The sequence below is a fragment of the Cygnus olor genome, chromosome 12, assembly GCF_009769625.2.
Source record: "Cygnus olor isolate bCygOlo1 chromosome 12, bCygOlo1.pri.v2, whole genome shotgun sequence".
NCBI classification, from domain to species: Eukaryota; Metazoa; Chordata; class Aves; order Anseriformes; family Anatidae; genus Cygnus; species Cygnus olor.
Genome location: NC_049180.1, coordinates 4,155,656 through 4,178,585, shown reverse-complemented (window position 1 = coordinate 4,178,585; position 22,930 = coordinate 4,155,656). Strand labels below are relative to the sequence as shown.

Sequence of the window (22,930 nt, the reverse complement as noted above, 5' to 3'; positions counted from 1 at the left end):
GTGTAGGACTCTGGCGTATCACAAATAATCAAAGCCTCTTTGCCTGGAAGAAAAACGAAGTGGGACTCAGCTAAACAATATTTAAAATCTACCAAAGGCAAAAGAAGAACTAAAATCTGGCAGTGGCAGGAGGTACAAATGGAGAGAACTAAGAAGGCTTCTCTGAGCCACCTCTAGCATGTGTTACCAGGAAAAATGCTCTGAGTGATGAAAGCGTGTGTGTGTCTGTGAGGATGTTTATTATACCGGTTAATACAGGAATCTCTTCCTCCGTTTTTTCTTTCGCCTACAAAGCTCAATGTCCCTGACTTTATGAGTGAAAATATCACAAGTAATTGAAGCTGCAAATCCCAGCAGAATATTAAATTAGGAATTAAGCAAAAATGCTCATCAGTTGGAGCACAGGAATGCTGGGCAAATTTTCTAATGCAGTGGTACAGCAATTGGAATAATTTTTTCCTAACTGCTTCACTAACTAAATTGATTGAATTAAATGTGTTCTGTGGTGCTAGCTAACCTCTGACCCCAGTTACTCAGGATAATCAGGGGGGTAATCAGCCTGCCATGATCTGAGCTCCAAAGGAACAAGAATATTGTAAGGTTCAGGGAGCCTATACTGGCATTAATCAGATGTCATCAGGGCTTGATTATAAATCCTAAAGACCACCAAATTGATACAACACGGTTTAATTCACTAAAAATTAGGTATCTACATATTAGTCACCAAGCAGAATATCTGAAAGTGATTGCTTTTCTACTAAGTGAAGTCAGGTGTCAATGCTTTGGAATGTCGCACAGTTTAGTAATAAATATAATGATCAGCATCAGCACAAAAGTAGCATTAGCCAGATTAAAAAAGATTTTGTTCTAACCTCAAATAGATTTTTCCTCCTGTTGGAGTTTACAGCTCCACTGAAATCATTCCTCATGTTTCAACTCTAATTATGAGCTTACTCAGAAGCAAGAAATAGTATATGTTTCAAGCTACCTGCTAACACAGCATTTTTCTCACTTCCAAGGGGAGAAAGTGTGGCTGCCTACAGTGTGTCATACAGCTGTGTATAGAAATTAAGTGATATTTATTGTCCCTTAAAATTACTTCCCTCAGAACTGGCAAGCTCAGTTGAAAAATCTGTATCTAGAAATTTGTGTTAGGATCCAGTTAATTACTGGTGTACTTGCTTGCTCTCTTTGGGAAGAGTTCAGTGTGGCAATTTTGATGCAGATGTATTAGCATATTATGTAGATACTTGCTACAGAAGAAGGGGAAGCAGTCTTAAGAGAGAGTAATAGCACAGATGCTTAATAAACTAATTTTCTTCATACATGTACTGACTTAATGAGCATTGATCCTCGTGGAAAAGCCCTTTTTTTAATGTAAACCGATGATATTATCAAATGCTTATTTCTCTTATTGGTGTCACCTCTATTTCCTGGGAATTGCCTTTATTTGCAGTAGAAACTTGGTTTGTTTGAAATTGGAGGCCTTACACCACCTCTCAAGGATTTTTGAGCACACTGCCGTGTTAGCTATGTCTCGGATGAAGAAATTGTATAAAGTCTGGACATCCCAGCAAGTCAGGTCCAGTGAGTAGTTGCTGTGTAGATGCACTGGACTTTCTGCATATGTTCAGACTAACTGTGGAGCAGATTTGTGCTGGGCATGATTTTCCTTACCTTCCATGAGCACACTGCAGTGATGATCTTTACAGGCACAATAATCATGATGTGCCATGCCACTGGGACAGGCCATTTGCTGTTAACGTTCAGGTAATCTCTGCATCCCATACGAGGTAGTTCTGATAGGCTTGATCCACTGTATATAAGCTTCACGGCGTGCACAGCTTTCTGTCCAAATCACACATATGGTGCCTTGGCCTGTCTTGACCTCCCTTTTAATTCTTGGTGTTCAGACACATAAAGTGAGGAGCACTGCCATCAAACTTGTAGTCGTTCACCTTGTCCAAACAGCTTAGAGAGCTATTCAGTAGCTTAGGGAGAATTCAGTATCAGGGTATATAAAAATCCTTGCTTCATTCTTTATCTTCTCTATTAATAAAAAGAACCAAATGGTACTTATTTATTTACAGCAAAACTTATCCAGCTGAGGTTGAAGTGGTGTTTGTGTTTAAGAAGGCTGCGTGTACAGAGAATGTATGGTTAGGTGTACATAAATTGCAGGTGAAGAAATGAAAGAGCTCTCAATGTTCTGTCTGCAACATTCTAGACAGGAAATAAGCACACAATGGGCACTTACAAAAGTAATGTTTCACTTTCCTTTTTTTACAAATATTTTTCTTTCAAGAAGAGATGAAATGAGCATTGGCAAAAAGAGCTGGGCAGTGGGACATGGAGACCGTGGGTAACCTTAAAGCAGAAAGCAATGAATCCATTTAGCATATCTTTGCTTTCTTCCTGACCTTTTCCACATCTGTTCAATGCCAAACTGTGTAGCTGTCTACTCCATGCTTCAATCACTCTTCAGCACTGTAGGTCTCAATATATGCTTAAATCTCATGTGTTTTCAAAGCAGGCCACCTCAGCTGCAAGTGAACTCCTCTCAAACTGCCTTTTGAAAGCTCACATCACAGTGCTGTATGGCGAGGCTTGGATCATTCCATAGTTATTAGTCCAATAGGTTTCAGTTATTTCTGTTATTCTCTCTTCTTGACCTTGGAAAAAGAACTTTGTTGTTGTTGTTGTTCTAATGGGGCTGAAGACCCCAGGACCTATCTGTTCCCTTGTCAGATTAACTAACAAGAGCACTGTGGTTTCCTGGATGTTCAAGATAAAATCAAGATGTTTCTGCTATGGGAGGAAAAAACAGGAGACTATTAATCATGAAAATTCACTTATGCCTGTGACCTCTGAACTATTCTCCTTGTATACATTTATATACCTCCTTTTTGATATAGTAGTAATATTCATATTCAGTGTATATTGTGCAAACAGGATGTACACTAGATAATTTGCGAGAAAGTAATGTGTATGCAGTAGAAGAAACTATGTGTAGTAGACTTCATTCATTACTTTGCTGGCAGGCTTGGAACACTTGTGTTCAGATGGACTGAAACATGGACTGTTGGCCCACATTCTCCTTTCCGCACCCAGTTTTCCTCAGAAAACAAAATGCTGGCTAGAGATTTCATTTTTAAAATTCAGACAAATTCTGTATCACTGCTGATAAAACTGCCTGTAAACTTCCATCTGTACCTCCTGCCTCCACTGGCACAGTGTGAAACCTTGCAGAGTTCTTATCTGCTTCCAAAAAAGAGTTTTCAAATCGGACTAACTTCAGTCGGCTCTCAGCTGGAGGGGCTCGTAAATCTAGGACATCTCATCCCCATCACTTGGCACAACCTAAAATGCCAGAAGTTTGGGGAATTGATGAAATTCACTGCTAAAATATTCTAGAGATACCAGTTACTTTGAATGGTGCTGTTAGGCACTGCTCACCAAAGACCACGTGAAGAAGCTTAACCACTGTCAAAACATCTGTTGTTGGCAGCATGGGTTGTGATCAGCTGTAAGCTGGCACAATGAATAACTATCGTCTTGAGAAAAAATTGCAATGTCTTCTCTGACCGTCATTAGCTTCAGTGAGAACTCTGTGTGGATTGACGGGAGAACGCTTGTAAAATATTTCTGCTGCTAAAATGCAGTGGAAGAAAGTGAAAGAAAAATCCAGCTATGGTCATTTTATTTAAAAAAATATATCCAGGATCTTAGAAAGAAAATAGGCTTTACACAGCTCTTGATGGGGAGAGCAATTAGGAAGAAATAATACTTAGCTGGGTTGGCTGAATACATCACAAGTGGTCTCAAATGTGAAAAGCAGATTTCTCCCTGGTCCCTAGGTAACACTGGTGCTGAACCAGGTGAATAGGTGTAGTTTGCTCTTTCAGGCTTGGTCAGATCATCATTTTCTCTGATGCTGTTGTTTTAAACATAAGCTATGTTCTACCTAGAGGGGTGTGGGAGGAGATTATTTAGCAAATAAGAAAAGAACATCACTATTTCTTTGATTTGTTCTCAAAAGTACCTAAAGTGTAGTAAATATTATAGTGACCTTTCTGTCGACCTGGAGAAAGAGTATTTTCTATGATCTGACCATCATTCTAGAAGTATTCATTGCATTTAAGGATATTTGAATTATTCTAGAAATAAATGAATGCATGTTGTATTTACAAATGAAAAAAGAGAATGAATCCTTTCTAAATGTTTTACATATGCTAAAAAAAAAAAAAAAGCCTTCCTTTTGAATCTTTAGACCTCTGTACTACATTTGGTATATTCCCATGAGGTAATTGGCTTTGATGCAGGCATTCAACATATGATTAAAATATGTTAGAATTCTCTTTTTGCCTTCATTCCAGCTTCATGAGCTGGACTGAGAAGTAGTCAAAATTTTGTGTAAGCAAAGGTCTTCAAAACAATTCCCCAAAGTGGCTATTTCCAAGTATCCTTCATCACTTACAGTCTCTGAAAGGCCTTTTACTCTACTGCAAGCACGTAAATGAGGGGATAGGAATACAGCATCAGCTCTGAAAGAGGTTTGAGCCGCTGCTGTGGGGAAAGAAGCAGAAAGAAAAATTCTTTTCATTCATTTGTGAATTTTATGAGTATCTTACTCTATAAATCTCTCAAGATTTTCTAAGATTTATGATGTCTGCAAGAGGAATAAAAAGCTCTTCACATGGCCACTTTGGCAAATTAACAGGCAATTCCTGCTGCACCCAGCAGGTCGTCCATCCGTCTATTTTACCCTGTTACACTTGTGTTCTGTCCCTGCCCTACTCCACCATGAATCCTAACACCTACAGAGCTCTTCAAGAGATCCAACCAAGTCCTAGAGATAGCTTGGCTTCATTACAGTGGAAGACTGCTCACAGAAGGATTTGTACATGGAGCATGGGGAAACAGCCTGATTAACGAGTTTTGTTTCTTTGTTTGCTGCATTACTTGGACTTCTTAGCAGTGCTTTTCCAAGCAGACTGATGAGCAGCAAAACAAGATAAAGTCATGCTGAAACCCTCTTGCAGTTCCTTTCATCATTCATGCATATAATATCAGCATTACTAAGCATCTTTGTGTTTTTCAATAACAAGGCACAAATTTATAGAACCTGCAGAAATTGTAGCTGTATTACACAGAGCAGAATTTAATCTCTGGCCTTCCATTTAGCTAATTAATCTTTTGGATTTGTTGCTGTTTTTGCAGGCAGCAGCATATAGTGGACAAAAATATCCATTTGGTCTTTCATTATTGAGAAGTACTTCTGTTTTGTAAAGTAACTGGCCTGTGCCTTGAAACATCACACAGCATTTACATTGCATAGCCTGTGAAATTCGTTTGAAAGTAAAAAGCAAAAATGCATCCAAAATGATTACGGTCAATTTCATACATTCAGAAAGATTTTTTCTAAGCTACAATTGAATTCTTTCTGTAATTTCACTAAGGAGATGGAAGAATATTGTGTCCTTAGAAAAAATACAGAATAAACTGAAAGATGCACTTTAAGTTAAGAAATAATGTAGTGCCTACAAGCCAGCATTATAGCAGTAAGACAATGACAATTACTAAAGACTGTTCAGGTGACTCATAGCTTTAATTTGTGTTTTGTATCTAGTTTACACCATCAAATTCTTGTCATGCTATGATAATGCTTTATATTTACAGAGTATCTTTCACCTAAGTGGCTTCCAAAGTGCTTCATACATTGCTCCATGTACAGATTACATCAATTTAATCCATTACATTAATACAGCTATCTCTGCAGTGAGGTACAGCAACTATTCGAGTCCATATGGTAAAGGCTATGCACAGTTTAAAGAGAGAGAAAATACCTTCAAAATCTGTAGAAGAGATTAGGGAGAATGTAATACTAAGTTACAATTTGCCCTGGCCACAAAATTAAAAATAAAATTGCTGGTGTGAAGAGTTCAGGTTGGCTGCAGTCAGTCAGGTTTTCTGTTTTATGGCCCACCTGGAGCCCTCAATACTAGGCCAGCACATGTGGTCATTGTGCTGAAAAGGTGACTAAAGAATCATCGGAATCACTTAGTTCCATGCTCTAATGTTATGCTAAGTATTTCCACCTAGTATTTATTTCACCTGACTCACGTCTGAAGTCTGATGAGCTCTGAGCACCAGATTACTTGCTTTATTGTTAGTCAGCAAGCTGGGCTTGATGTCCCAGTAAATTCCACAAGAAATTCCACATTACTGACATAACATTCTAATTCCTGATTGCAAACCTTTGTGATTACTCTAAAAATCTTTTTGTCTTTGGAGATATTCCAGGTACAGAGCTATAGAAAATACATTATTTTCTTAACAACAAAATATTGGCCACTCAGGTGCACACATGCTGAGTGACAGTGTGTGAAGTAAAAAAAAGCCTAAGTAAAGACAAACAACAAACAGATTGCAAAAGATTGCATAAGCTTGTCTTTGTATTTTCAAGAAAGTAGATAGAAAAATGTTGTTGCAAAAGGTGGTCTTCAGTGAAGAAGGACAAATACAATAATACAGTTTCCTTGGGGAGTTTGTAATGGAGCTGTGTGAATTAACATATCCCATTATTTCTCATCTTTTGTGATATATAGATGGGGAAACAAACAGATGATGATAACACAGAATACCTTCAACTGGAATGTTGCCCTGATTAATGCAAACTGATGTGCAGTTTTAATTTGGTTGTTCTTGACTGGGAATCACAGCGTGTAGAATCCTGATGAGCCATGGGGTAGTGATCACCAATCCCAGACACGTTTATCTCATGTTGTGTTTGCTGCTTGTGGCAGCTCTTTGATATAGGTTATGTCAGCAGTCCACTCTGAGGCAGACGTTTTTCTGTGACTTCATAAGGGCAATAAGGTTATTCCTGCATGCTCATGTCATTGCTGGACAACAAACACTGAGGTGATTCTGATACAGTTAAGTGCATTTGTTGTTCTGCACTCTGTTCTCTGCCCAGTAAAAACAAAACAAAACAAACACATAAAAAAAAACCAAAAAAACTCACTTGTTATGGAAGCTTTAAATAAGACTGTTGGATAAGAAATTGGATATAAACCTCCAAATATAACACACTGACTAGAACTTCTAGTCTGTATTAATGATAAACATAATTATATTTTTGTTAACATTAAAATTAAATGTTTAAATGACAATAAATGACAATTAAATGACAATGTGGCATATCACTCACAGAGCAAGTTAACCTTACATATTCAAATGCTCAGTTGTAGTAAATGAACATAGCTCCTTCCAGCCAAACGCAGCTCTGTCCCAAGGCCTTCCAAATTATTATTTTTAATATGGGTCCAGATTATGGCAGTTTAAATAAAGTTCTGAACTCATCTATTTTATTCTTAATTTATAGATGTGCTTAGGGGATGTGCAGATATTTAAAAAGAGTAAAATCAATTAATTCATGATCCAATTATTTGTGTTAGCCCCTATGGGGTTTTATTTTAGAGCATTGGATCAGCATCTCCCAGTTAAGCACTGTGCTTTGAGAATGTAAAGCTTTCATTTTGAAATATGATGAACCTGTGGTTATCTTTTCCCTATCTGCAAATTTAATTCCTTTTTTTTTTTTGTCCTTTCATGGTTTTAAAATTCCCTTCTTGCCTTATGTTTTTGAAAGGGATCTCATATAAATACAACAGATTTTTCTAAATAACAGGAAGCTTATTTTTTATGTAAGGGCAACTGAACAGGCAAAAGAGTTCACTTTCTAGATAATATGCCCTATATTTTTCTGGGCCTCTATGTTTCACAGTAGATATTTAGCTTTTGCAATCACAAATCTGTGATTTATTACACTTTTCATGTTATAAATTTAGAGTAGACCCATATGACGACTTCTGTGATTTGATCATTCTGCTTTTTCATCCATCTTGAACAGATTTTAGTCTAATGTTCCAGACAGCTTCAAATGCCCCCTGTGTTTATACGGTCATTTCTAAAATGTAGAGAATGCTAGGGGTGAAAGTACCACTATGCTTGGAATTATCCATCTTGGCACAGCCTTTGCCCATAGACGTTGTCATTTCCTTGATCTGCAGGTGTCAGAAGCTCTGCAGTTTTATGCCCCTAGCAAGTCTATGTGCCCTTTATGCATTGCTAATTCACTGCAACCGAAGCTTCTGAGAGCCCTTCCTAAGTAAGGAGAAAATAAGAGTGCTGAAGAGAGCCAACCCCAGCTGAGATACCTTTGAATTAGATATCCTTAAAATGACATTAAATATTTTTTGAGGTAGGTGGCACATCACAGCAACATTTTCCATCACAGTTTGTCACTGGTGGACGAAGCATACTAAATTTATCTCACTGGCTTCACAATTATTCATCTAAATAAAAAAGACAAATTTTAAAATATTTAACCCTAACAGGTCTAACTGTTCGCCAGGTGATCCAGGAAGTGTTGAACACTTAGCTGAATCAGACTAGTGGACTAAGGACAAGACTTTTATGAAGGATCAATATGAATTAGGAGCAGATACCCAGTCAAACCTAAGAGTTATATTCTTTAGTTTTCACTTCCTGAAACCTAGGCACTAGGGTTTTTTACATAGTTAAATAGGAATTGTTTGGTATCGAACACATGTTGAGAAAAATTCTGACCATTATGGGTCAGCTGATGTTTTTTATACATGATCAAACTGAGACAATAAGAAATAACACCAAAATGTCAGACTAATCAGTTATTTTCAATTAGAGTAAAAGGTATCCAAGTATGCTTTCCAGTGACAACGTTTTTTGCTGAGCAGGAAGGAATACAATCTTCGTAATCATTCCTCTGTTATTTTCAATATTCTTAACAGAGCATTTCTCTTGATTCACTTCAAAGCAAGAGAAAATATTGTTATATTATCATTTAAAGTTAATTAAACTGCAAATGAGCTTAATGATCTGTCCAAAACAAAGCTCAATCACAACCTGTTACATATTAACTATCAAAATCAAAAGAACCTTTAAATTCTTTGTTAAATGTACCAAAGAAGAAAGAAATAGCCAATCATTAATGTCATCCTTTTATAAAATCAGATTTGAGGCTGGATAACTTGAATTGAATGCACACAAATTGAAAAAGGGCTTAGAAATGCAAGTCAAATCTGTTGGAAGAAATAAATTAAAAAAAGTTAACAGCAAATTTAGTTGTCTCCTCTGTAATTTACTATCAGGAAATATATTTTACCTACTATACGCCCAGATTTTGAAATCTCTATATTAGTAAAATACCATTTTCTCACATTCTCACAATATCTTCTGTAGTGTTATGACGATGTGGTCTTAAGACAGAACATCTGTCTATTCAGGTCTTGAAGTCACTGGAGTGATTTTTGCTCTTGAGTGATATATCAAACATTGCCACTGACAATGTAGTTTTTCAGTAGTGGAGGTATATCAGAACCTATTCGCGTCATTAAGGTTCATAATTTTGGACTTTTGAAGGCTTAATCCCCAGAAATGCTAAGATTCCCTAATAAACCAAAATGGTACTGCTGATGTTCAGCTCTTCTGAGGATTAGGTATGTTATCATTCTGGTTTATCCAGCTCTAAAGCAGGTATTATCTTATCACTCTTACATACAATCGTTTTAGCATGTCAACTGCAAGTATTTGAAAAGTGAGGAGTGTTATTAAGCCTGGCCCTTACAAGCTTTTTGAATGTTTTGCTTAATGTTTTTGCTACATAAATAAGATTGATGTTATACACTGTTTGGCTGGACACTAAAATAGAATTTTCTCATATAGGGTTTGGCCAGTTGAGTAAGACAGCAATGCAACAAACTTCACAAGGTCATAAAAAAATTCTTCCACTAAAAAGAGAAAGTAACACTGACATAAAGTTATACAGACAAAGTGATAGCATGTTCAATTATTTTAGTGTCTTAGAGCAAACCCACCTGCCCGCCCAAAATAGCATGGGGACACTTTTTGTGAAAACCGTTTTACATATTGGTAACAGTATAGTGAACAATTAGTAAGGATGTGGAACTTTATAAAAATAATAGTCTGAAATGCAAGACTGGATTATTTGTAAATAATTACATTCGGGGACAAGAATGGGCTGTATTAGATAGCTTCCTATGGTGCATAGCTTTGAGTGTAGTTCCCTTTCTGACAGCACATGCATCTATGCAACCCTGTATATATTTTCAGGATTCACTTTTCCGGTAATATGAGATGAACTGTCTTTCTGTGGTCAGAATCTTCCAAAGCTTGATTACTATCATATTACTATTTATCTGCTCTTCATTGAATGTAGAGCAGTAATGTGTGCTACCTTATATTTCATGGGTGATAATGTATTATTTAGAGCCAATAACATTCAGTTTTACTCAAGGATTACATCTTTCTCCTGTTGTGATAAATAATTAATGCTGGCTTGTATATCTCATCTGCGTGGTCATTAATTGAAAATACTAACAATTTCCTCTACATTTTTTTTTTCTAGTTTCAGGCCACAGTAAAAGAAGGAGTCACAGGTGTAATAGTAAACTTAACTGTAGGCGACCGAGATGACCCAGCAACTGGAGCGTGGAGAGCTGTCTACACCATTATTAATGGAAATCCAGGACAGAGTTTTGAAATCCATACCAATCCCGAGACTAATGAGGGAATGCTCTCTGTTGTCAAAGTAAGGATAATTTACTATTGTACTGCATTATTACTGTAAGTTACATCCCCTGGATTTACTACATTGGAGAAGGCACAGCAAGGATAAGTTACTCAAAAATACATAGTTGGCTACCAGCCCTTGTTTCCTTAAGCCAATATGTATAACTCCCTTTCTGTTACAATAAGCTTGCTTCTTTAGTGATAACCTACATGATGCTAACTACACTGCCTTTGTGCTTAAGTAACAGCTAGTTTTGTCGGAACCATCACAATTAATTAATAGTGAGACTTTACAGTGCTGTTTTTTTTGTGACTGAGAGCACAATTAGAATTCAAGTGCCACATTTTGTTCTCAGAGAACACATATGCAAATACCAGGGAAGTAAGGAATGTGGCTTCAAACTGAACTAGAGTGCTGCCTTTGGTTCCGCATTTCTAAAGTATCATGAAAAAAATAAAAATAAAAAATTACCTATCTTTGTATGAAGATAATCGAAGGTAATCCTGTATTTAAAAAAAAAAAAAAAAAGTCCTGGTTGCTGCCTATACCAGAATTTTCTCTTTTTGAGAACGCCTCAGAAAATGCATTTTCAATTCTAAAGAGTAATGGAATGTTTTTCCATGGCAGGGGGTTTGGTTTCAATGTAGGAGTTGAGAAAAGAGCCTTATGTTATTTATCATATATAGCTATTAAGTATAACTCTGCTCTGTTTGAAAAATGCATATAACATCATAAATAAGCATGTATATGTAAGAACCGTATGTTTGAGGTATGACAAAAATATATGCTCTTAGATATAGAGACATCTCAATCTTTCATTAAGTGCAACTGGTCAACTTGCCAATAATAAAGCTCAAATGAAGCTGTTTAAAAATAACAGCTGAATAGTATAACACTATGAATTCTTCAGTGTGATGAAATAGAGGAATTATGAAAATTTCTAGGAGACCATGATACATCTGTTAGTCTCAAAGCATGGTGAACTTTCTGGTTTTCACATTATTTTTCCCTTTTCCTTTACATGAATGGTAATATAAATGAATGGTAAATAAATGAGAAAGGTAGGAATTATCTTCAGCGCACTTTATAACTACTGTCCTGTCTGTTGCTAAACTCTGGCCAAGCATCAGAGGTAATAAATACTGTTGTCCCTTTCTGGCTAATTTTGTCTCCCACAAGTTTTGAGTGGGAAATTGAATGAAGAAATGTGTTAAGCACTCTCTTTGCTCTTTCTATTCTGATTTATAATGTTTTACAGCCTTTAGATTACGAGATTTCAGCATTCCACACATTGCTGATCAAAGTAGAAAATGAAGACCCACTGGTTCCAGACATAGCCTATGGCCCCAGTTCCACAGCAACCGTTCAGATCACTGTTAAGGATGTGAATGAAGGCCCTGTTTTCCACCCGAACCCAATGACAGTGACAAAACAAGAAAACATCCCTATTGGCAGCGTCGTGTTAACAGTAAATGCCACTGATCCAGACACTTTGCAACATCAGACTATCAGGTGAGTGCAGTACCCTCTAATTTTCATCCCCTAGAAACTGAGTGTCTTTTGTGCCCAATAATTTGTCTGCCAGTACAGAGTTAAATTAAAGTCATTTGGGCTCTAGATAATAAAAAGTGGAAGAAGTGGCCTCTTTTTTTCCTGCAATGAAGAGATTCAGTATGATGGAGACAAAGAACTGCATTAGACATGGGACAATAGTTTTCCAGGCTATGAGAGTGCAGTGGAACAATCAAGTGCCACAAGCAATAGATATACCTTTGCATAGTGTTTCAAAATAACTTTTAACCTGCTTGTTTATACCTTTTCCTTCATGAGAGCCAGAGAAAACATGTAAAATTGAAAACGTGAATAGAACTCATCTATTTTACATATTGATTAAATTGGTTTATGATCGTTTATAATGTTCCTTAGTGAAATAATGATTGTACATCTGTGTTCAAGGGCTAAGGGACAATATTTCTCACTGAAACACTGAAGCTACAGTAAGCTAGGACTTGTTCTTGCCCAGATCAATGCAAGTAAATGCTGATTTCTATACTATGATAAAGTAATCTATACAGGCACCATGCCACAAGGAACAAAGCTGGGTATTAAGTGATGCCATTGTCTTGTAAATTGATCCACCTCGACTGGTCTTTTGTTTTCAGATTTGTTTTTATTTTTTTTTATGAAAGATCAACAGGTTTTCCCTAATACTAACTTGGCTTTACAGACTGCTTTTGTTAGCATTTGAGGACTGCAGATAAGGCACTAAAGCTAAAGTCTACAGCTGTGTAATTTATGTTTTTTATTCAGGACTCTAATTTCCCCTAGATATCAGCGTATATCTATAAAGGCATAAATATCTTTGTGAGAATGACTTCAAAGCTTTACCTAAACAATGCGTAACATCAGTCTATATTGTGGAGGTAGATTTCCTTACTATTACACGATTATTTAGCATTGATTTTGCATTTCCTTAAGAAGGTCTGGCATAGGTACTGTTTTACAAAAGGAATGCTGATTTACAAAAGGATCTTGAAGATGTTCTTTGTCAGTAATAAATGTTGGTAAGCATGTCATTGTAAAGGACTGCACTGACAATCTTGGATTCAAATGATGAGAAGGTGAATTTTATCAGGTGAGCGTTGTCATCTGCAATAAAGGAGGAAAAAGGCAAGGCAGATAATTAGAAGCTTCAGTTCTCTGCATCACCTCAAAAATACTTAGTTAATGGAGTGTGAATATTTCAGTTCTTTCTGTCAAAAGCAACTTTGAGTTTTGCCATTCAAAGATCAGTTTATCTGAAGGATGATTTTTAGCAGATGTCATTTCCCTTGTTTTCTAAATTTATTTGTTTACAGAATGCATTGATATTCTTAATTTTAGTTTTTGCTCTAAGGATTTATTTCTTTCACTGTTGTCACACAGATTTGTGTTGATGGATGGTAAAACTATGGGATTTCTATTGCATACAGCAATATGACCTTCAGCAGCACTATTCAGAATGTGGTTTGTGTAGTGAAAAGATATTTATGCCGTTTGGGATTGGGACTCAGTTTAAGAAACAGTTATTGAAGTTCCCCATAAGTTTACATATTTCCATGGCAGATAAGTAGAGTCATATTAGTTATTCTAACAGTTGATTTTGCAATGCTAAAAGAAAAAAGTCAAGAAAATATTTGGATTTGGTTATCAAAATGAACAATCTGGAACCTATTTGAATTTCTCTCCTTGACCAACTAATTTTGCTGAATTTCTCCTATCTGAATTACCACTGAAATTTTAGGAAATACTAGCAAGTCACTGAAAACTCTGTTAGCTTTGTGTGTTGTGTGTAATCAGCTGCGTAACATAAACACTTTTTGCAGTCCACCACATCTCACAATTGGTTGCAAAGGAGCTCTAAAATCTTGACCATTACTAGCTCATAAACTACAAAGAAATTTCCCAGAAGTGTGTTCATATCTGTGCAGCTAGAATCTGGAAGGTTTTTAACCAAAAGCAAGATTTTCTTTTGTATTCTGCATATGAAAGAACAGGAATAAGCTAGTTTGGGTTGGGGATGAAGAATGATTATATATGGAAACTATTTAAAAGGAAGTGCTTGTATAAGTTAGAAGAAAATAGTGCAAATATAACGGAAATCTGGGGAAAAGTGGAACGCAAGGCTAGTTTCACTACCTGTATGTCCTTCTGATAAAATAACAGAAAAGCATAAAATAGCATTCTTAAAAGACACTTTTAACACTGACCAATATTACTGAAACACAGCTACCAGCAATGAAAAAGGAAGTCTGCAGTATATGGGAGCAGCATCTGCAATTTGGGTCATGTGAAATTGCATGTATAAAGGCCAAAGCTACTCACTAGTTTGGGTCTGGCAGAAATGTTTTTGTCTTAAGTTCCTACAGGCAGGTGTTTGTTTAGAGTTTGCGCCTAGGTCCAGAGCTTTTATGCAGGTTGCATGCCAAATTACATAATTCTCAGACTATTCTGTAGTAATTATATCATCAGAGTCTTTACTCTGATTATACTGGTAGAATAAAGGCCATGCAGACACAATACAGAATTTTTAAAAAGACATTACACTAAATATCAGTGACAATGAGGAAGCAATGTTGTTTGTCTGCAATAGGCAATGAATATCAGATTTTTATTCTGTGTGCTATGTGAACAATGTCCATCACCCCCAATAAAGTATGTGTCTGTTCAAAATGTGCAGACATACAAACAAAATAACAAGAGAATTACTAATTTTACTTTTTTATTTTCAGCCTATAACAACTGAGATATGTCTAATTGCAGCCTTTTTTTTTTTTGGTTATTTTTCTATATAAAACTTGTTAGAAGGGGCTGATGGCTATTGGTAATCAGGAAGTTTAATTACTGTACAAGATATAACATTATAAATGCATTTCAAGAACCATGAACAGTGTATTGAAACCTTTCGTGCCACTGTCCACATGTAGATTGAATTTATAGTTTGAACACTTCATGTTTGAATGAGATTCAAATTACTTATCTCTTTGAAAAATGTGGCTTATGTTGTAAAAATTCCTAAAGACAGCTGTACTTTTGAAGCAATTTTCCTTCTTATTGTTCAGCTTGATGTGCTTTTGCAGACTGAGAAATTTCATTTAAAAGCTCAAACAAGCTGGCAAAAATGTATTACACTGAACAAAATATGACTCCAAGTATTTGTTAGACTCAAAACCACAAAACAAGCCCTAGCTATCTGTTTTGCACACAATTAGCAGTGAGCTTTCATAGTGTCAGCTCTTCTCTGACCTACTGATGTTAACATTTCAAAGAAACTCAAGGGAGAAACATCCTATTGGAAACAAGAAACACGTGCTTATGTTGACTAGCCAAGTAATGTAGGCATCTGGTTTATCTTACTCTAAATTATACCTGTTTAAAACTAGGGTTACACTGAATTTTCCCAACTATGGCCAGATTTATGTTTTCCTGTAAAAATGTTGCAATGAGTATAGTGCGCTTTGTACCATAGATGTTGTAGAAAGGAAGGAACAGACAGAACAAGGGAATTTATCTGAATACATACATTTGGGTGGTGAGCAACATTTTTTCCTCTGTGATCACTGCCAGAAAGAAAAGAAACTTATTGAAGTTGGATCGCATTTCTTAGATTCATTAACCTATTTTTAAAGTATTTAATTTCCCCTCATTTCCAACTTTTTTAGAATTAAAAAAAAAAAAAAAAGAAAAGAAAACCAGCAGGCACCATTTTAATTATAACCCAACAATTTATTAATAGAACAGTAATAAAGTTTCTGAAATTTGATTTCTTAATCAGGGATCATTGTTATTTTTGTGCCAGATTTAAGAGTTTAATTTTGGGTTCCTCTTCCCAACCTCTGAAATTTTAATCAGAAGTTTCAAGTGTACATGTCAATGAGAAGTTAAAGGCCAAATTTAATAACATTTTCCACCTTGGGAAATTAAAAGAAGAGTCTTACTCTCTGAAATCCATTATTAACAGTAGATCTTAATTAAACACAGTTACGGTCCTCAATATTTTGTCTGTGTGGAGAGATTGGTTTAAGTATTTTTTTCCTTTCTGGATTCAACAAGTCCAGGATATTCAGTAGTTAGACTTTTAACTATGTGTAAATAAGTTGTTTACTGCAGTGTATTTGTAATTTTTAATTAAAGAAACATTATTCTCTGGTTTCATGGTTTATCGTGGCGATATATTTTTATTACCTACTGTGCTCTTGGATTTTAAATTATTTATGTAAATATATTATTGCAGTATTTATTCTCAGTAAGCAATTTGACTCAATGCTTCAGAGATATCTTCACAAGAAAAGTTTATTATAGCTCTAAAGCATATCTAATTCATTAAGTAGAATTAAAATGCAGTATTTGAAGCTGGAGAACTTAGAAACGGAACCCAAACTACAATAAGTTTCATGGGAATACAAAAGGTTGCCAAAAATATCTGAAGCACTATATGTAAGCAAGTTGTGTGTGTATTTTTTTTATCTGCACCTGATTCCAGCTGACTCCACATAGTATAAATTGTTTCTGGAAGCATGGAATAAGGTACATTGTCTCAAAAAAAAAAAAAAAAAAAAAAAAAAAAGCCTAAAATTCTGTAAAATAGTGCTGAAACTATGCTGAAGTGGGATCTGTAGTTCAGTGAGTTTATTCCAAATCTCAAAAAATACTTGAGAAAACTAAGGAAGATTCACTAGGAAAAAAAAAGGGGGGGGGGGGGGGTGGTATTTCTGTTACTTTTTTTGTTGCTAACAATCACCACCCTTGTATGAGTGAATGTATAAGCCATGAATAGCAAGGAAATTTCAAGAAATCTATTTCATGTCTCTTGCTGGGATTTTTTCAGAGATTCTGAACCCCATTGGAGACTTAAATCATGTTCCTCACTACCATTTACGGGATCAATTTTGCATACTTTGTTTCACATCACGCCTTTTAAAAGTGCTTTTGTTGCAGATGGAGGTCAAGAAACTTGCTGTTTGGGATACACTGCAATCACTTGCAGAAGTAGTATATAATGAAAGACAGAAAGACCTAAAGAGTGAATGCTTATGAAATAACATACTTAGTCATTGTTAAATATGTCTCCTAGAGTCTGAAGGACTTGTCTTTGAATCCTAACAACAGGAGATTTGTTTTCCTTGTGCAGACAGAAGAATAGTTCTGTTGTTATAAATGAATGGCTAAGCCGTGGTCTCTGCATGCAACACCAGAGTTTTTCACTGTAAGTTACACCCAAGAGCATCTTGAGTTGGCTCCGCAGTTTTATTTATGACCTGCCTGAACCCAGCCGTTGGGAATTTGTAGCACATCTCTGGATCTGAAGTTGCCGTATATTGGACAGTGGAATTTTTTTTTTTTCCTTTCTCATTTTTAAGTTAGAAGGAAAGACAGGTAGAGAAGGCATCTGCTTGAAGTAAAATTTTTTCCCCTTCTGTCTTTCCTGCAAAATTTTGAGACATAGAAACAGTAACTCTAAAGAACAGCATGTATTGGGGCAGGCAAGCAAAGCCAGAAAAGGAGAAATCCAATTACTTCTAAAAGAAAGAACTTGGCCAATTCCATCATGCTACACAATTACCACCTGTAATTTTAGGTACTCTCCCATCAATAATTAGCTCAACAGTCTTTTTACTGAAACTGTTTCTTGAATGTGCTAATACTAGCAGTGTTGGTAATCACAGTGATATATATATATATAATTATCCTACCATTAATACGTTGTCTTTTTTTTTCCTTGTTTGACCAAACAGACTTTCACCTTTTGTTTAATAAACAAAGTGAGCATACCACTCTTTCCCTATACAGCAAAGTCTTTAGGCCTGCATAAAGATGGGAAAGGAGCAAAATTGTGTCTGGAGCATACTGCCCCTCTTTTATTCTCCTCTCATACCTATGATCACAGTGATTTAAATCTGGAAGGGTGATAGCAGCTTAAGAGCAAAACCAGGCCCCATTTCTCCTGTTCAGCTGATATGTAGCTGGCCAGCACTGTTCAGACAGATCACAGAGTCTGAATTAACTTGGTGGAAGCAACTGATGAAAATCAGAATCACCAGTGTGAATTCCCAAGATCAGACTGAAGAGAATAAATGAGCAGAGTAAAATCCCAGTGCTGGGATCTTAGCAGAACTGCCAAATCTGGAAACAAGGCCCTATAAGAGCTATGGGCAGCATCTTACATTGACCACTCAGGAAAGTCACTTTGAACTCTGTCAGCTTCAATACTGGAGCTGTACTGTTATAGGACCTACTCTTCCTCAGAGTAGTGAACAGGTGTTGATAGTTTGCTTCCCAAAGTCTGTTATTCAGCTCTTTTGTTACTCATAGGGATTCCCTGGCTTACTTAATTTACAGCCAACCTGTCAACACCTGCAATTTAACACCCTGGGGAGTTCCTAGGAGTCCTCAGTTGCTTCCAGCATTTCTCTTGGTGAACAGCTCAAAGGCTCCCTAGTTGTTTCTTTTCCCCTTCTTCTTACTGATATTGACTGTCTTTGTATTGGGGCGGATGTTAGCCCTCTTCTTTTCTGCTTTTGCATATCTTCATTTTTAGTGCTCAACAACAATACCGTCTAACCAGTTGATGCTAAGTTTTTATATCCCTTCTTTTGTCTTGCAGGGAAGTGGGGGAACCTTCCCATGCTCTCTGGTTTATCTATGCTGACATCTTAGAACTGTTTTGTTCTTCCCAGCTGTTGCCAAGGTTTTGGGGGAAAGATTAATGTATGTGAACAGGTAGCTGTAACAGCTATTTTTCCTTGTCCTCTCCTAGTATAAATGTAGGCCCAGCAGAGAGCAAATTTTCACCCAAACCGAGAGATCCAGGTCTCCTGAAGAACAGCGTCACTGTCCTGAGGGAGGGGGAAAAAAAAAAAAAGTGGTGGTGGTGACGATGTAGGGGGTGTTAATCCCTCTTTGTTTCATTAGTTCCTGAAATAGCAGAAGTGTATCAATTAAACTGTTAAAGACAAGCTAATGCAAGGTTCTCAGGAATTTTCAATCCAGTCATTCAGTTTTGAAGGGAACCTATCTATCAGAAACCAGCCTTTATCACTCCTGACAAGACTTGTCAGAGGATTGTATTCCTAAAATTTTCTATCTGCTCTACTCTGTTGGCATAAATTATAGCTAATATGCTGATATTAAAGCTGTATATGATAAAATTGAGAACCTGTATTTCCATGTAATCAAATAAGCCATAGAAACCAATTTTAGCTTCCCTTGATATTACCATAAGAATCTAAAATTCTTGATTAATAAGGATAAATGTAACATTTAAGGGGAGTTTAATTAGACCCTCTGTCTTTTTCCTGCATAACAGTATTATGCCATATTATGATTTCAACCATGTCAGCCCTCAGAACGAATGTCTGTGAACTGTGAAATTATAGGGCACATTTTTCACGTCGCTGACTAAACAATACTGCAGATCTTCTTAAGAAGTATAACAATAGGATATATCAGTCACAAGTTATGCTTGCAGTGGAAGTCAGATCCTAACAATAACTCACTTTGTCATTACTGTTCTCTTCTGGTTTCAGAGAAGGCAGGATTTTGCCTCTGGAAGAAGTAAAGAGTATCTTGATTATAATAAGTTGGCTATCAAATACGTGGATGCCGTGTGAGGAGGCAAGGTGACAGGGAAGGGGGTGGTCGGAATTCAGTTAATATTTTATGGTCATTGAATTATTGAGTCCAACTCAGCGAAGTTAGATTGTGCCTGCGTGTCTGGATGTAGCTGCAACAGTTTTCAGCAGTGCCTTGGCAGAGTTTTATTTGCACTGGTAATATGTAAAGATTGTAACCCCAGTGACCAGTGTTATTTTATAACACGGCAAAAGCTGGGAAACCAAGCACTCAAAAGTTTGCCAAGGAGACCAATTACACATCTAGGCCAGATTCCTGTCACCAAGCAGAAGTGTGTAATTAAGCCATTCTTCTTGTTCTTGTGGAGCTCAGTGCTTCCCTCTTTAAAGCAGGTGCAGATCTCAGATGATACCAGAGCAGGTGTTGTCAGGTATTCAGTTCCTGATTGGAAACAGGAAACACTATAAATCTCTCAGAGCTTTTTGCCATGCTGTGAAGATATAAAGTGCCAATGTTATGGCTACATTTCATTAATTCGCAGTCTCCAGAATAAAGATAGAGTAAACCATGGACATGCTGAATTCAGTGGTAAAATTCCCACTGAATCCGCGTATAGGATTTCACCTCAGAGCAGAAGCTTTCTGAAATACATGGAGCTTCTGATATATGTTTATAACCAGTACTGAACAGCAAAACATCCCTAGTCTGGCTGTTTCAAAAAATGAAGAACCCCATCTTTCAGACTCACAGATGATTATTTTTAGAGTGGAATCTGAGTTCAGTAAGGAAATTGTCAGAAGGCCTAAGCACTCATTTTTACTAAATGGAGCTCTGCAATGTTACTGTAATAGGAAAAAAGTCTTGTAGAGTTCAGCTGGAATTTTTCTATTAACTTAGTAATAAGGACGCCAATTTCTGTAAAATAGCTTCTGAGTAAAAGTGAAATTATGCACTTTGTTAAGCAGCAGTAACCCTGCAGATCCATTCTTGATTCAAACGTGAATTGCTAGGGACTGACTTCTTCCTAACTTTATGACCAGTATGCTCTAGGTAAATATGCCTACAGAGACTTGCCTGCCTACACGTAGCTACATAATTATTATCCATATGATCCCTTGGGGCAGCTCTATTGGGTAGTACTTGGCATAGCATTGCCTTGGAGATACTAACCTGTATCACCCACATTTCATTGAATATTCCAACCCCTGGAGAATTTTTACACATTTACCTATTTTAATGTGTCTGTCAGAATAATGTTTCCTTCTTTTCCTTTCCAAAGAGAAATTTCCGATAGAATTCTACCTGCCTAAGGCATGGCCTCTTTGGAGGTTCAGCCCTGGGTCATTGTTAGCATTTTATACATAAAAAACAAATGCAGCCACAGAATTTATCTGATTATGCTTCAGGGCTAAAACAAGAAATTTTTGTATTAATAGGGCTCAAGGTTTATAGCTTCAAAATGGAGAACTTAAAAGTTGCTTTTGGCCCTGGAAGCAAAGGTAACTATGACTAGTTATGACCAAATAGTGAAAGACTGTTGGTAAAATGTCTGCCTTGTTGGTACCACACTGCATTCAAACATGGCCTAGATATAAATTTTGTCAAGAAGAATCACTGTGGCATCACTGTGGCAAATTAAGGTTAAACAAACAACTGTAATTCTTCCATTTTTTGTCTTTTCAGTGCTTAATCTCATAACCTCTAATGAAAGCTTTTTTCTGTGTCATAAATGAATACTTATATGGAGCTCTTTCTTCTAACTTCTTCAAATTTTCCATCACTGTCCAGCAGATCTCTTAAATGCCTTGTATTTGTCAGGTTGCTTAATGTACATCTGGAAGGGACGCGGCTGTTATAATGATGAATAGCATAGAATAATTGGGCTGTATAGAGTAAGCTTGTAGTAGGCAATGCATCAGAGCAAGCATTCAGAATATAACTGTGTGGAATCTGACTTTTAATGTTTTTGTTCAACAAGTGAAAAGTAGTATTTCATTTTTTTCCAGCATTCCTTGAAGGCACAAGCAGAAAGAGGAAAAAAAATCATCACAGCAGCCTATAATAAATGTAACAACCTAGACTTGATGACATTATAAATAAAGCAACTAAGACTTGGTTATACACAATCCTGAAAAGTGATGAGGGCCAGACAGGTAGGAGGGTGCTCCATGGATTTTAAAGTGCATTTGGACAGCTTGAGTGCCTAAGAACCTGATTCATAGAGATCAGATCAGGTAAATCACACTTCCCTTTTCATTTGTCATGGCCATTAAAGACAGTGGGTTAGGCAAACCGAAGTGAGTGGCCTAAAATAAAGGAAAAGTTATGACCTGATATTACAAATTGCTTCAACGTTTCTGACAGAAAGTGCACGTTTTTTTGTATATTTCAGTGTACTCAGTCAAATAAAGCTCAGATAGTTTATTCGTACATAGCAGTTAATCATTACAGTAGGAACTTATTATTACAAAAAGAATGAAAGATAATTAATTTTCTTCCGTCAGAACTGCACCCATGAAGTGCACAGTGTATTCAAAATCAGCTGGGAAAAATGAAAGCTTAATTTTTGTTATTACTAGCCAGGGATAAATATGCCTTTTTCTTCCTACTACTGGATTGGACAGTAGTGTGAATTTTTTTGAATATTACTTTCTCACATTATCAGACACACTACTGAAGTTCTAACCGACCCTTTCCTTCTTTGTTATTAAATGCTACAAGGTTGGAAAATATTTTAACTCAGTGGGTATTAATTCCTTAGGGCTACAAAACTATACAAATGCATCAAGACAGTCTATTTTCCTACTACAAATACAGTTATTTTTAAACAAAGCTAAACTAAAGAACTAAAAGGAAAAACATCTTAATTGCTGCAATAATAATACCAGAGTGACATATTTTATGGAATTAGTTGAGTTCTATTTCTATGGAAACAAAGATATTAATTTCTTGGCTCTTCAAATGATTTAGAAAACCCTTTGAGAATTTCCAGTTATTCCAGATAAACTCAGACCATTAATCAAACATCAGACAGCCTTGTATATATTTTTCACATAGACATTGACATGAAGTTTGCATCATCATATTCATGTATTGTAATACACAGCTGAAAACATAATCTGATGCTGAGCAATGGTAAGGATGTTGTTTTCACTAGGAGTTCAGTTTAGCATGAGTTGTTGC

At 36.3% G+C, this 22,930-nt stretch overlaps 1 protein-coding gene across 4 annotated transcripts in view; it reads left to right on the top strand.

Annotated features, from left to right (window-relative positions):
* Positions 1-22,930, top strand: part of CDH13 (cadherin 13) — a 478,422-nt gene that overhangs the window by 406,085 nt on the left and 49,407 nt on the right. For all 4 annotated transcript variants that reach the window (XM_040571559.1, XM_040571558.1, XM_040571561.1 and 1 more), the window contains 2 exons: positions 10,472-10,654; positions 11,895-12,148. In XM_040571559.1, coding sequence (XP_040427493.1) covers positions 10,472-10,654; positions 11,895-12,148 — 437 coding nt within the window. The remainder of the gene's footprint in view (positions 1-10,471; positions 10,655-11,894; positions 12,149-22,930) is intronic.